This window comes from Hippocampus zosterae, chromosome 21 (genome assembly GCF_025434085.1).
Source record: "Hippocampus zosterae strain Florida chromosome 21, ASM2543408v3, whole genome shotgun sequence".
In the NCBI taxonomy this organism is placed as follows: Eukaryota; Metazoa; Chordata; class Actinopteri; order Syngnathiformes; family Syngnathidae; genus Hippocampus; species Hippocampus zosterae.
The window spans coordinates 8,227,038-8,242,360 of record NC_067471.1 but is presented as its reverse complement, the minus strand read 5'-3'; the positions used below and the strand labels follow the sequence as shown (position 1 = coordinate 8,242,360).

General features: G+C 47.4%; 1 protein-coding gene and 2 long non-coding RNA genes across 4 annotated transcripts in view; 2 read left to right on the top strand and 1 right to left on the bottom strand.

The window, feature by feature from the left end:
- cald1a (caldesmon 1a) overlaps positions 1-10,579 on the bottom strand; it is a 28,724-nt gene extending 18,145 nt beyond the window's left edge. For both annotated transcript variants that reach the window (XR_007960472.1, XM_052055280.1), the window contains exon 1: positions 10,425-10,579. Coding sequence is in view for 1 of the 2 variants with exons in the window: in XM_052055280.1 (XP_051911240.1) it covers positions 10,425-10,445 (21 nt within the window). In the remaining variant the exon portion in view is untranslated. The remainder of the gene's footprint in view (positions 1-10,424) is intronic.
- Positions 364-1,374, top strand: LOC127593706 (uncharacterized). The gene is made up of 2 exons (XR_007960475.1): positions 364-801; positions 1,288-1,374. It is a non-coding gene; the product is annotated as an uncharacterized LOC127593706 (long non-coding RNA).
- A 3,511-nt stretch (positions 10,580-14,090) lies between the features above and the next one.
- Positions 14,091-15,323, top strand: part of LOC127593704 (uncharacterized) — a 191,533-nt gene continuing 190,300 nt past the window's right edge. Inside the window, exon 1 of the long non-coding RNA XR_007960473.1 lies at positions 14,091-14,133. This is a non-coding gene — a long non-coding RNA (uncharacterized LOC127593704). The remainder of the gene's footprint in view (positions 14,134-15,323) is intronic.

Here is a 15,323-nt window from a genome sequence, read left to right as displayed (position 1 = left end):
CACTCAACGTTACAGTTGTTGGACTTTTGGCTCCCACTCAATGCTTGCGTGACTGAAGGCCACGCTGGAGCCACTTGGACACACACACACACACACGCGATTATTTCACCGCACAGACGTTTCATCGGGGAAAACTCCCGGTAGGCAACATTCTAACCCCCCCCCCCCAAAAAGGCCAAAGTCATCCACCGAAGTTCGAAACATGACTGCGGACACTTCACAAAGAAGCGTGGATCCAATTATCTGGGATGCCTGCCGGTGATGCAACAAAAGCGAGAAGAAATCAAATGTTTTCCATGTTCCAACATGGCATTCTGTTGATTCTCATCATGCGCAACACAGAATTATCCTGAGGGGGGGGGGGGTTTCGACACCTCATCGTATGAATTTCATGGTCAATTAATTTGCGTGAGAAAAAGTTACTTTCCACTTCAAATAACTTGTACATCAACAGACATGTTGAAAAAAAAAGTTTTTGAGATCAACACCCCGGTCGGGGAATAATATTTCAAGACAACTTGATCGTATGAATTTTTGCCGTCTACCTGCCTGTGGGTCTTCCCCGCTCGCTGGGTTTCAGGGGGGGGGGGGGGGTTGCACTTGAACACTTGAAGCTCAGTGTCCAGCACCCTCTGGGAACATCGTGTTTGAAGCATCACAATGGTGAGGTATGGACTGTTAATCAATTGTGGCGTCGTCTTGGTCTCGTGATGTCACAAAGTCATCGGCATGATGAGGGGGACTCTATGCATATATATATACATATATATTAGTTTAAATATATATTTGTTTTTTTTTAAAGTTGGGGCTCGTCTCAATACACCATTAAAATGGAGTCAAAACTGCTAATATTAGCAGCAGTAGTAAAAAAAACAAAACAAAACATTCATTCATTCATCTTCCGAGCCGCTTGATCCTCACTAGGGTCGCGGGGGGTACTGGAGCCTATCCCAGCTGTCTTCGGGCAGTAGGCGGGGGACACCCTGAATCGGTCGCCAGCCAATCGCAGGGCACCCAGAGACGAACAACCATTCGCACTCACACTCACACCGAGGGACAATTTAGAGCGTCCAATCAGCCTGCCAGGCATGTTTTTGGAATGTGGGAGGAAACCGGAGCACCCGGAGAAAACCCACGCAGGCCCGGGGAGAACATGCAAACTCCACACAGGGAGGCCGGAGCTGGAATCGAACCCGGTACCTCTGCACTGTGAAGCCCACGTGCTAACCACTGGACTACCGGGCTATATATATATATATATATATATATATATATGTTTTTTTAAAGTTGGGGCTCGTCTCAATACACCATTAAAATGGAGTCAAAACTGCTAATATTAGCAGCAGTAGTAAAAAAAACCAAAAAACAATAAAACCCCCATCAACCCCCCCCCATCAACTTTCAAGCTTATTGTCGTTTTGGACACCTGCCTTGCGTCGGAACAAATGAGACGCCGCCAGGAATCTGCGTCTCCTCAATGGGACATTAATCTGCTACTGGTGAGCGGGGGCCACGGATGGCGGTCTAAGCAGGCACTGATATATGGTCGCTTTTAAACCCGAGCGCCGCTACTGCCAACGGACGATGGGAGTCGGTCCAGCTGACGACGACATAAAGCCGAATCCAATGGAAAAAAAAAAGATTGAAAAAAAAAGATTGAAAAGCGAATGGAAGCCAAGCGAGCTCCGCTAGGGGCGAAAAATGAAACTCTTGAGGGTGTTATGTTTTGGTCTCATAACCAGGCAACTCCAAAAAGTATCCCGAGAATGAACAGAAGCCGCAAGGACGGTAAAAAAGAGAACTCGCGTGAAAATGACTCTGCGGGTACTTTGGAGACACGCTGGAAAAGTTGAAATTCTGGCATTTGTGACGCGTTTCCTGCAACAGATGCATTTTAGTCACATTGGGAGGGTGGGGGGGGGGGGGTTGGGAGGGACAGCGGCAGCCAGATGATTTATCTCGCAGAGTCAAACCACACAGAGAGAACATCCTCCCATCGTACCTTACATGGAAACATACACGAGACTCCGAAGCATGACGCAACGCGCCACACACACACACACACACACACACACACACACACACACACTGGAAGCCAATTGCGAAAAAATGACAGCGAAATGCAAACCCGCAAAGAAAAAAATCATTTGCGCGGAGAACATATTTGTTTAAATCCCTCCAAAAATGTCATCAATCTTTATTTCTATCGTCTCGTTTGAACACGCGTCACTAAATCACACGGTGGAATGTCGCCCCCCCCACCATTTTTTTTTTGTGCTGCGAGGCTGCTTTTCAAGGGTATTACATGACAAGGTATTTTTCAAAATAAGGGGGCTGCATTCCTTGAGAGAGATAGCAGGGGATTAAGGGGCGGTGGCAGCGGCGGCGGCGGCGAGCAAGACGACCGCACCGAGAAGGCTCGATTACTCACAGTGGGCGCCCGAGAGTGGATCCCATGACGCTGTTTGGAGTTAAGATGGAGAATAATGATGTCACTAAAGAAGAGTGACAAAACGGGGGTTCGGTTTCATTCTCTCCAACGCACATTGCGCCGCTTAGTGGCTCGGCCACCTAGGGGGCAGTAGAAGACACCCGTGCGGATATACAGGAGACCCAGCTCGTCTCAGCTTCTCAGTACGGCAGTAATATTTCAGTATGTCATTTTGCAGAGGATGAAAAATATTTATGCTTGTGAGCATTGTGACATTATCTCTCTCTCTCACACACACACTTTGAGAGGGGTTTATCTGCACTAAAAATATGTATCTCGTACAATAATGGGATTAAAAATAAAAAATTAAAAAATGGGCACCACACTTCACCGCCGCATCCCTCATTTGTGCCCTGACCCGTGATGCATGCCATTCCCATCTATTCCCGTCATAGCACAATAGACACTATCTAGCGAAAACAGCACACGCCCCCCCCCAAAATGAATTGAATGGGCCGCCGAGTTCTTTGAATGACATTGGAACCGCACCGAACTACGTGACTCGGGTGGCGGACACATTCCAGGCGTGTCATCCACAGCATCTTTTGAGCAAGGCGACGGCAAGGTTCTGTAATTGACGAGTATTCGCATGTCACCCGATACCGCAGGTGCGTTTTTTTGCCCCCGCTCATTGTTCCCCGGACACGTTAGCGGACAAAGCGAGCGCCGGTGCGAGGGTGTGCAGACCCTCACATCAGCCCCGCTGTTCACTTTTTAGGGGGTGGGAATTCCATTCGAAATAACAAAGCTCCCTTTTTCTCTGTCTTTTGTTTCTTTCACGCCCGTCTCGATAACTCGGGGACGGCAAATTGAAACACGTCAGTCACGCGGCTTCACCGGGGGCCATTTCTTCCCTTAACACGCCGGTGGCGCTACTTTTCGACCCCCGGTCTATTAGGAGCGCCGAATGCCCAATCATCTTTCAATTCCATTAGCATGATGTGGTATTTACCATTAAATGGAGGATAAAATGCCGCGTTCGAGGCTAATATACGTGTGGTACTTAAGCCGACTAATTTTGAAATTTATTGGAATAACACGTATCTCAGACAGCCATGAAATTGTAAATAATTGAGCGGCGCTCTTTGGAGGCTGCCGGCCCCGCCGAGGTGGTTGCCCGCCGCGCGTTTTTTTTTTTTTTTTTTTGCGGATGGCACAACTGGAAATGAGATTTGGTTCACAAAGCAGCAGAGCTAAAGGGGAATAAATCCCAAAGTGCCTTTGGGGCGGGTGGGTGGGGGGGGGGGGGTGACGACTTTTGCTCTCAAATACATGGCGGCTGTCTCAAACACATACACGGCGCCCCTAAACGGCCGGTTCCTGAAAATCAAGTTCAGTCGGCATGTTCGCATGCAAGAGTCCTGCACATTTTGGCTCATCTGCGGGTATTTTTCAGTCAAGCCAATAAAGCTGGATAGTGGGATTTTTTTTTTTTTTTTTTTTTTTGCGGATGGCACAACTGGAAATGAGATTTGGTTCACAAAGCAGCAGAGCTAAAGGGGAATAAATCCCAAAGTGCCTTCGGGGGGGGGGGGGGGGTGACTTTTGCTCTCAAATACATGGCGGCTGTCTCAAACACATACACGGCGCCCCTAAACTGCCGGTTCCTGAAAATCAAGTTCAGCATGCAAGAGTCCTGCACATTTTGGCTCATCTGCGGGTATTTTTCAGTCAAGCCAATAAAGCTGGATAGTGGGATTTTTTTTTTTTTTTGCAGATGGCACAACTGGAAATGAGATTTGGTTCACAAAGCGCACAGCTAAAGGGGAATAAATCCCAAAGTGCCTTCGGGGGGGGGGGGGTGTGACGGGTGACTTTTGCTCTCAAATACATGGCGGCTGTCTCAAACACATACACGGGGCCCCTAAACGGACGGTTCCTGAAAATCAAGTTCAGCATGCAAGAGTCCTGCACATTTTGGCTCATCTGCGGGTATTTTTCAGTCAAGCCAATAAAGCTCGATAGTGGGATTTTTTTTTTTTTTTTTTTGGAGCCGACACCATTCGAGACGGGAGCCATTTGGGAGGAAGGTCCTTGCGATCTTGGCTCGACTTTGACACACTCATCTGTTTTGAATCTCCTTTTGCGTGACATGTGGCATCTTTAATCTGAGGAGAAGGAGCCACTCGTCTAAACGGGCGCCGGCTAATTAATCCTTGCTGCTCTTCTGTCGAGACGTCACGCTCAATTTGTGTACAAGGAGGTACGTCTCCGGCTAAATGCGGCCTGACCTCGTTCAGCTGTTGGAAGGCTCGCTAGGTCCGAATTGTGATTTTCGTCATTGCAGAATTTCTCTTTTGTTCTTTTCAAAACAACAACAATGCACTTGATGCATCTCGTTTGTTGAAAATTGGAGCGTTCAAGCCCAACAGCCAGCCGGCCGGCCACCTCATATGAATCAGCCCGTCGTTTAATAAGGCCCATTTGGCCGTCACCTCGCGCCGGCGATCGAGCCGCTCTATTACAGTGTGCCCCCCCCTGCGGTCGCGGGCTGGGGTTATATTCAATAAAACCTGACTGAGTGTTTCTTCCAATCACCACTGGCAGGGGCTCTGATGAGGTAAAGAGATCTCGCGTGCCAACCTCGCCCTTTTGCGCAGCGCCGTGTTGATGAAAATGGTTTTCCAAAGCCATATTTCTGCTCTCCCCGGTGCCCTTGGCAGACACCAGAATAGAACGCGGGGGGGGGGGGGGGGGACAAAATACGAACGGGCCAATAGAGGGTGAAATTCATCCACCAAAACCCGCAAGAGCTCACCTGAATTACCCGCATCCTCAATTTAGCAGTCGGATGGCCGTTGTGGAAATCCATCGCGATAGCGTCATATTTGTCTACGTTGGTGAAACAAAGCCAAACAAACCCTGAAAATGCTCTCATTTGACATTTTTTTTTTTGGGGGGGGGCAAGTTCTTCCAAGGTACACACGCCGATTTGGAAGTGGGCTCCATTTAAGGACAAGGTGATTGTTTTTATGGGTATGATGTCAACTCCTCACACGTCAAGTATGGCGGGCGTCCAACATGTCGTTCGCACTCACCGAGCCAACACACACACACACACACAGACACACACACACACACACATCTAACCTCCGTATAAACCACCAGCATAAATCCAGCAAGCCTATTAGCGACCCGCACACTGGCCCTGTCTGTCCCTCACCCCTCCAGCATTCTTGTCTTTGTGCAACTCCGAGCGGTTAACCTTGCTCGCTGTGTAAACACATGACCTCACTGATCATGTGTTTACACTCCGAGGTATTTTTCACACACACACACATAGACACACACACACACACAGATTTACCTCACCCTATTACCTCCACGCTCCTTTAACTCCCCATCGAGGCTAAAATACGGGCTTTTAAAACAGAAGAGTGGACGGGCTACTGATAGGCCAAGCGTGTTTGGTTTTGGGAGGCTGAATAGGGGGGTGTGGAGGGGGGGGGCATGACTGGGAAATTCATGGAAGTATCGATATACAGACTGAGTTGACGATAAAGTTTTTCTCAACTCCTTGAATGCCATCAACATCACAGCAATTTTTTTTTGTCCATGGGAATGGGCACAGAAACGTCTGGGCCAACTCTGGTTTGATCATTAAGCTGGGGGGGTAAAGAGGGAGAGGGGGGGGGGACTAACTGTGGCCAGTGTCTGGCAGCCTTGGATGAGGTCACCTTGTATCAAAACAACGTGGGCACTTGTGAACATGGCGGATGTCTGCGAATCCAACCTGTGGTCGCTCACATTAAATCTACTACGAAAGTGCCACAAAAGAAGGAAAATACGAGATATTATTCAACTTTGAAGTCAAAAGTATGATGTTACTTGTATGATAAACAGTATGTATGAAAAAAGTATGATACACATGCATGGCACGACGTATACACAAACACACACACACACGCTACCATATACTACTACTACTAATTGCGTGAAAAGAGTTTTTTTCTGTGCTTTTGTTCCAAAATAGCTGATTTGGGTGAAACCAACCGATTTTCTAGTGCTGATTATGACAAAAAAAGTATTAATAATCTAATCTTGACGAGTCAGAATGCGCTCAATTGGCCGGCCCCCACGAGTTGTCTTTTTGTAATACGGCCAGCAGTGAGAGAGTACAGTCAAGAACGTGAATTTAAAACACAAAAGGGCGGCGAAGGTGAGGAACGGTGGGGGAGCCGAAGTTGCTTCCACAGAGCGGGGGCCCCGTGCACGTCCGCGGTCCCGCCGGGAGGACAAAAGGAAAGCACGAGTCCAATCAGATCTAACAGAGACATTTCCTGTGCTTGTTTAATCAGATGAGAAAAAGCCCAAAGGCAAAATGCTCTTGTGAAAATTGTGCACTTTTCTCCCCAAAAAAAGCTGCTTTGGGGATACGAACATGCACCATGGGTGGGATGACATCACAAAAGCCGCTTTGGTGAATTGACCTCGCTCCCACTCAATCAATCATCCGCAAAAACACTCGGACATGTGATGAAGAAAGTGGTTCACCTTTTGAGAAACAAAGAGCTGCTGCCTTTGATAAAAAAAAAAAAAAAAAAAATCAGCACCTACTAAGAAAAGCATTACAAATGTCTCTGCTTATTCGGCGAAGGGGCTCGGCGTGATCGCACTTTCAAGGAAGGGGGAAAAAAAAAAAACAACCCGAAAGGTTGATATCAAAGGTTCAATTGTAAAAAAAAAAAAAAAAAAAAAAAAAAAAAAAGTTGCAGCTGATTTTGTGAGCCGTTTCTTCAGGATGGGAAACGTTCCATCAAAACGTCGGTTTTTGCGCCAACTCGGCTGCAACAGGCCGCCGCTCGGCTGGACAAAAGACGGAGGGGGGGGGGGGCAAAATGACTCGGCGTTTGTAGAATTGGCCAATTGTAGAAAAAATGAAAAATTATCCAACGTCAGTGATGAAAAAAAGAAAAAAAAAAGAAAAAAAAGAGAGCAAAATCTCGCTTAAAATCTCAAGTAACACGATTTACACATCACAAACATCTGCAAAGCTCTTTGGGTGTATTTTCCAACGGCCTACCTAAACACCGTCTAACGTTTCAGGCCCTCGTGCGATTTCGTGAGCAATTAGGCAGCGCGAGCACTTTCGACTTGTTACCCAGAGAAGATTTCTTTTTCCTATTCCCGATCCGTCTGTGGGTCCAAACCGTGTGCTTCTGGTTGCAGAGCATTCCAATTACATGCTATCCAATTCACAAGACCGGGGGCGGGAGGGGGGGGGGTATTTTACAATTGCAATAATAAAAATGATTATTCTAATTATAAGAACCTGATTCGGTATCAGCACAACAAAAAATCTGTAATAGTTCATTTTATATTTATTTTTATTTGATTATTTTTTTTAAAATGTAGTCCAAAATCGCCCTGTGCACGCAAACAAATCTGCATCTTAATCCTTTCGAGTTGTTTCATTAATAATGTAAACATGTGGAACGCACTTCTAAGCACATTAAACAAAAACAACAACCCCACCAACGAACAGCGCAAAAACTGCAGTCTAAGCACCCTGCGATTTGAATTTGATTAATTGCACAGCACCTCCGTTTATAACAGCGCCTCAAAATTCTCCAGAGAAACATTCGGCATCGAGAGCGGGCGGGCGAGAGGTTAAAAAGGGTCAAAGAGAGGAAAACATAGCTGACATCGTTTGACTGGTTCATAATGAGAAGAACCCGGGCTCATCATGCTGGCACCTGCTGCGGGGGGGTACAATGTATATTTGGCTAGCGCGTCTGCATGCATCGACTGGAAAGTGGATTTGGGGAGAACATATTGCACATTAAAAATGTATTTTCCATCCTATTCCACTTCACTTGGCAGCCGCCGCTGCTCGCTGGCGGGAAGAAAGGGCCGATTCCTTCTTTGGAACTTGATACGCTGCCGGATTAAGGGGCTCCGCTATCAAAACGTGCGTGCCGCACGTGCGGACGCATGTTGAGGATGACGTTAATGAGGCGGATGGGGGGGGGGGGGGGGGTCACCCGATCCACAGTCCAGATTTTGTTAACATACTGTAGCTTGAATCAGAGGCCTTCAAGCACACACGGTCCGGAAATGCACGGCAAAACGTTACCGACATCCTGCCTGCCCGCGGCTCAAACGCTAACGCGGCCAAAGTCCTGTTATCACCCGGCGCAATTACCTCCGCATTTTATTTGGCCCGATTACAAATCGCCGCCGCTGATGCTGCGCTGCGCCACATTTTACCGTAAGACATGACAGGCGAGGCGGACCCTGCGGTGGAAGGTAAAGACGCTTCATTAGGTACCCCTGCACAAACCGGTGCGATCCATTACAACGGTTGTATCAACAAGCTCCAAAAGATAACCAACGCACCGCCAGAGCGCCATCAACCGGATTTATTTCGGCGGTTGGGGAGTTTGCAAGTGAAACAGCTGTCAGTATGATAAATGCACTATTGTGCAGTGTGCTCCTGTCGAAATCGTTTTCCAAAAGAGTTGACGACTCCATTCCAAACGGCAATCGAGACAGTTTTTGCACCGACTCCCGGATAAATCGCTGAGCTGAATCCACAGCAACGTTTGGGATGAGACGGACAAAATGGGCAAATATGTTAGGTCGGGTTGAAAAACGCATCAAATTCAAAACGTTATGTCATAGAAAGCAATTTTCAAATGCCCAGATAAGTTCTGTGCTTCTCTGAGCGGTGTTGACGTGAAACGTTTTTCATCGGGAATGCTAACAGGAGCTCCAGTAATGGAAATTGGTGTCGTTTTTTTTTTTTTTGTGGGAAAGGGTGGAGAAAAAAAAAGTCATCTTTAAGATAGACGGGGAAAACAACTATGACCAGCAGGTGGCAGCACTGGGTCTCTTTGTGATAAGATTACCATATAATGGTGGTGCTTTCGTATTCAAACATTTCAGGCACTTTGTGACTGATCAAAAGTGTTTGTCACGTGAAATTTAAAGCAAAATTAGTCATAAACGACCGAAAGGATGACATTTTTTAACATTTCTAAGTAGACGCAATGATTTAGGTACATACATAAACACACACACTACTATATACTACTACTACTAAAATAGCATTCAAATAGTTTTGTTTGGCCCGTGTAAAATTGTTACACTGCCGATTATCTGCCATCAAAAGCATCTTTTCATGACTCTTACATGCTCCTCAGTCATAATGTTTTGGTCTCAGTAGGGGGGGGGGGGGGGGGGTTGGTCTTGACTACAACATGGCTAATATTGGCCGAAATCACAACAACTGCATTGTCAGCTCCTCTCTCTCTCGTCAGCTACTTTCATTCCCAATCACTGTTGCGCCTTTGGCCTAAAAAAAAAAAAAAGCATAAAAGAGACAAAAGGACGAGTCGAGCCCCCCCCTCCTCCCAACTCCATCCGTGCATACATTTCACACATATTAGCGTGTGACAAAGCTGCCATCAAAGACTTGAAGGCCAACTCAAGTTCAGCCTAAGTATGGGGACGGTTTTGCTTCGGGGGGGGGGGGGGGTGTGAAGAGATCTCAAAGAAGGTGACACCTTGAAACCAGATATAGTATGCGGATGACTTATTACACTCGCCGGTGGTCTTTGGATGCATGTTGGGGAACAACAAAAACAAACAAACCAACAAAACAAAAGTTGTCAGGGTGGCATTCATGCTGTAAAACCACAAGTGACTCTCAAAACTCCCAAAAAGCACACCTCGCCATCGCAAACTTTTACTTTGTATAAATCGGCTGCAAAAAAAAAAAGAGATTCGAAAGCCTCCGCGAGTGACGTGACGCGTAAGCTCCGAAAAAAAGTTCGGAGGGCGCACAAAGGAGGGAGCGGCTAACGGGCCGAACGGATTGCACAAAAAAAAAGACGCGCAGCGGAGCGCATCGCTGATCCTTTGTGGAAAATAAATCAGCGGTCGGGTTTTGCATGCGTCACGGAAAGTGGCGGAGCACACGGGCCCTTACCTGTGGGTCGTAACGGGACATGATCTCTTGGGTCGAGTGTGAGGAGAAGAAGGAGAGAAGAAGTAGAGGCAGCCAGTCTGATTGTCGCTCCTCGGATACGCGCACGACTGATCCGAGCTCAACTCAAGCCCCGCCCCCTGACAGGAGAGACGAAAAAAAACAAAAAAACAAAAAACAAAAATAAGCTAAATGAACGATAATAATAATAATAAACGATACTTCGTTTCATTCAAACAACAGCAAAACTTAAAAAAAAATTCAGAATGAAGGAAGAAAGTTTCAGCAGCACATTTTCCGCACTTCCTGTTTTCGTCCAGCAAACAAAAGCAACGATCGAGCAGCTTTAACATCACGTCTTTCCTGAGCTTTGACTGACAGAATGGCGTGCTTCCAACACGAAGATCATCACGCTCGTGCCACGTTTGAAAGCAGCAACAAATGACAAACAAAAAACAAAAGATCGACACATCGACGTGTGCCTCGGAATATTGTTTCCCCCTTTTCACTTGAAACAAGCGTCCATCATTTTTTAAACGCTGACGCAGTCGAATCTTAAAACTTCCCAGTCTGGAGCCTCCTCCTCTCTTTGTCACCTGTCAATCATTTTTTCCCCCCCTCCGAAGTGACAAAAACAATGGCAGCTCGGTTCTTTCATTCCCTCCCTGTGAATTAACAGCAGCGCAGCTTTGCCTTGCCATTCAAAAACAATGATGCACTGAACAAAGCCTTGAACCTAAGAGCATTAAGCCACTGGTGCAGAAATGAGCACCATATGCTCCGCCGCTGCCGCTCTTTTGCATGTGTCTATTTCAGATAAAAGAACAAAAAAAAAATTTAAAAAAATGAATGCGGCATGTTGATTGCGTGCATGTGCGGATGTAATTTGCGCGCTCGGTAAAATCCGGAGCCGACGTGCATGAGAAGGAAGGGGAAACAAAAGCCAAGCGGGGTGGGCAACGCACGGCTCTTCTCGTTCCTGAGAAAATGGATGCATTTCGAGATAAGGCCGCCATCCATTGTGCGTGTTTTTTTTTTTTCTCGTGACTTTCGTCCCAGATCATATTTGCAAAACTTGTCCGCGAAATCGTCTCGTTGCAAAATGATACTCCGGGGGTTGGCCAAGTGAATGTCAACTTGCTATTTACTATTTACATTCCTATGACGAAGCACACGGAACGTCTCCAGAACTGGACGCGGCACCGAACGGAAACATGACCGGGTCTCTCGGCTGCTGTCACGAATGGAAACCTTCGAAATGTAGCGGGGCGAAAAAACACGACTAAACGGATCATCGCGTCGGCCGAACAGCGGCGGTGACGAACTCGACTCGAAATGAAAAGGAGTTGAAGGGCGGCTCGGAATTAAAGTCTACATCAGATTAACGCTGCACAATTGCCGGCACCTGGGCTGGCAAATCCGTTTCCTCCGAAATTGCAAGCGAGTGTGGCGGCAGAAGTATCGTCATGTTGTCCTTCAAATCTGTTCATGCGCATGTTAAACCCGGAGGCTAATCCCGCTCTCTGCACACATAAGCCGTCCGTGACCTCTTCCGTGGCTAATTTTCATGATGTAAAAATGATTGTGGGAAATCATTTTTAGGAAAGGATTAAACGGTGACCCACTTGGCCATGGTCGAACTCTTTGACATATTTGGGGGCCCCGGGAAGGATCCCTGAGGGACGCCAGTGCAGCAGTGCAAACTGCAAAGTCCATTGTCCTGTTGTTTGTTGACATGAACAAAATATTGAATGCAGTCAGGGAGAATATCAGTACAAAAATTCTTTGCTTGATCGATTGGGGATTTAAAAAACAAAACAAAACAAAAACACATCAACTTTTTTTTGTTTTGTTTTGTTTACATGGCTATTCTTCCACCACTGCACGAACAAAAGAATGATGCAATTTGTCTTGCCAGGCACCCATTTCCTAACCACAGTGACAAAGAGCACACGCAGTTCCCCATCTGCTTCACAGTTCGTTTTTTTTTTTTTTTTTTTTTTTTACCAAGTGTTGCCAAAAGATTTCTCAACCGGCAACCACATCATGTCCATAAATGGATCGTCACCACATCCTTAATAACATACAGTACGCATCTCGAGCCTACCTAACGGGAATGCTCCCATTTGATTTATGAAATCGCAATATTGCAACCGCTGATGGCAAAGGGGGATGATTGGAAGCAGATGCGCGTCGGCGCATTTCTTTATTTCGCCGCGCGCCGGATGCGAAAGGCTGCGCGAGCGGCCCCCCGATGAGAACGATACGCTCAATATGCGGGGGAGCTGCCTTTGATAAGCCGGAAGTCCTGGAAAGTGGGATCAAGCCGGAAAGGAGGCGTGACACAAAACCGCCCCAGTGATCCGACACCTGCCCCGATGACGGCCCTCTTGATCGCGGCGTCGCTACGTCAACAAACAGGACACACTCGGGCCGCTGTACGGGACGACTAACTACCTTTGTGAGCTTTTTGGAATGTCCCGCTAAGTGGGGAAAGAATGGCCTCGTGAATGGTGAGCTTTGGACACACCCTGGTGGAGACCGGAGCAAACGTTTGAAGCCTCGACAGTTTGGAGAGCGGAGCTGACCATCAATGCTAATGCCCTGCGTTAAGCTAGTTATTGAATTCCAAGGTTATGCGATTGGCCAAGACCGAAAGGCTCGTACGGATTCCAATTATTGTGTTACTGTCATGAAATATCGGAATCGGTGTCCTTAAAATTACACCCGACTTCTTGGATTTATCAAACGTACGCATTTTCCTCCCTCCTCGGTCATTGTCGCTAACGTTCCTCAAGCGCCTCGTTGCCATGATTGAAGTTCAGCTCCCGTCGGAGTCGTTCCTTTTGGATCTGAAACGTGTTTTCTCGCTTGGCTCGGCCCTCGCGTTTGGCAGGTTGCGAACCTAAAAGCGAATTTCAAGTCAGTAGCGGGCGAGGCACGTTTTGTCTGGCGATGGCGGCCATTTTTCTTTCATCCGAACTGCCGTGGATGAGTTGGTAAAAACAAAAAAAGGGGAATACTTTTCATTCTCCATCCTGCCTGGATTAGAGCGGATCACCGCGGCCCTTCGGAGTACGCGCGCGAATACAATGTGACACCGGGCGCGGATTCTTAATAGAAATCTCGGCGATTCCCTTTGAGATCAAACATCGGAGATAATCATTTCACTTCGGCTGTGCTCAGAAACGTAAACAGATCTTATCTCTCGCCGAGGAGGATTAAGATGAGAGCGGAGGGGTTGGATTTTCAAAAGTAGGCGCGCGCGTGCCGCTCGACGAGTCGAACTTCAACTTCATTCCGTCGCGTTCGGCTTTCAAAGCAAAAGCGTCCGTTCGACTTTGGGTTCGGGCAGACGCAAGAGCAGATCGGCCGGGACGCAAACCGGCGCGGTTAACTTATTTGGAGAAGAACAAATAAGACCCCGTCGAAAATTGCATCTGAGCCTGAGCCCTCATCTATTTATTTATTTACCCCCCACCACCCCCCCACGCCGCGCTCGTAGCATGGAAATGTCACCACACAGCAGCTAATTTCGAGCAAGCAATCCCGCTGGATTTAAGATGCTGCAAGGGCCTACTTACTTATCCCCGGAACCTCGAAGCGGAAGGCAGCGTGTCACAGCGTATTGCCAGAACTGCTGGCAGCGGGAGTGTATGTGGTGAGGCACACACGCACACACACACGCACACGCACACACACACACACACAAGTTGCTGCGGATTTTTTTTTTTTTTTTTAATCAGCTCTTTAAACTGGCAACACTCCCTAGCGCCAAATAAATGCTTGAAAGGGGTCAAGTGCTGCTGCTCTTATTAGTCGTTTCAAAAAAATACAAATAAAATAAATAAATTGAGATGCTGATGAAATATTTTCAAAGAGCAAGAGTTAATGAATTCATCATCAGGCACTTTTGGCCTATTCTTTTCAACTATTTTTTTTTTTTTAACCGAGACAGCGAGCGGGCTGCACTTTACGCTGCCATTTTGCCGTCCTCCGATTGGTCGACTGGAGCTTACAACTTGCGCAACGGGACGCCAAGAAGTAAGAAGAAAAGGCGCCACGATTCAGTGTTGTTATTGAAAAAAAAATGGAGCGTCAAATCCAACGCGCGACACCCAAACGCGATCCGGTGACCCGTTTTTCATTAGCGCCTGTAAAACACAGCGCATCGATTGGACACATGCTCGGGGCGAGCGAGCGCTATCAATACGCCTTCGACCCGTAAAACGGTTCCGAGGCGTCCCTAATTCAACGGCCATCGATCGCAGGAGCCGTTGGCCGAGGCGGCACTGATTTTCAGGATGTCATTCGTAATGCGCTCCCCGAGGCTCGTCTCCTCCCCTCCGGGGGGCCGGATGACAAGATCGTCTCGGCCGTGGATAAAAATAAGAGTCGACCCTGTCTCCCTAATCAACGCAGAGAAATTAGGTGACCTGAAAGGAGGACCCGGGGTCAACCCGGAGGTTAACGGGGTCCTGTACGAGGGTGGGGTAGAAAGAAAAATGACCTTCCGGATGATATCCGTCGACTGCCGTGCCTCTATCGAGTCCTCCTCATGTGGTCGACGGGCCTTGAGATGTTTTGAGGAGGAACGCTAACTTGACTGGTCGCTTTAATTGACCCACAAGGTCGCAACATTAAAACGAGGGCTGAACTCTGGCGACCTTTGTGACACGTGGTTGTCGGCATCCCGTATTAGCGACAACCCCCGATGTGGAGCGCATGGAGTGTGGGAAGCTCTTTTTTTTTTTTTGAAGGTCACAATGGCATACAACCCCACCCTCTTGACAGCAACCCCCCCCCCACCCCTTCATTTTTACACATGTAAGAAAAACCAAAGAGGAGGAAAATCAAGTCACCGCAGACGAACGATCCTGCCGCAATTAAAAAAAAAAAAAA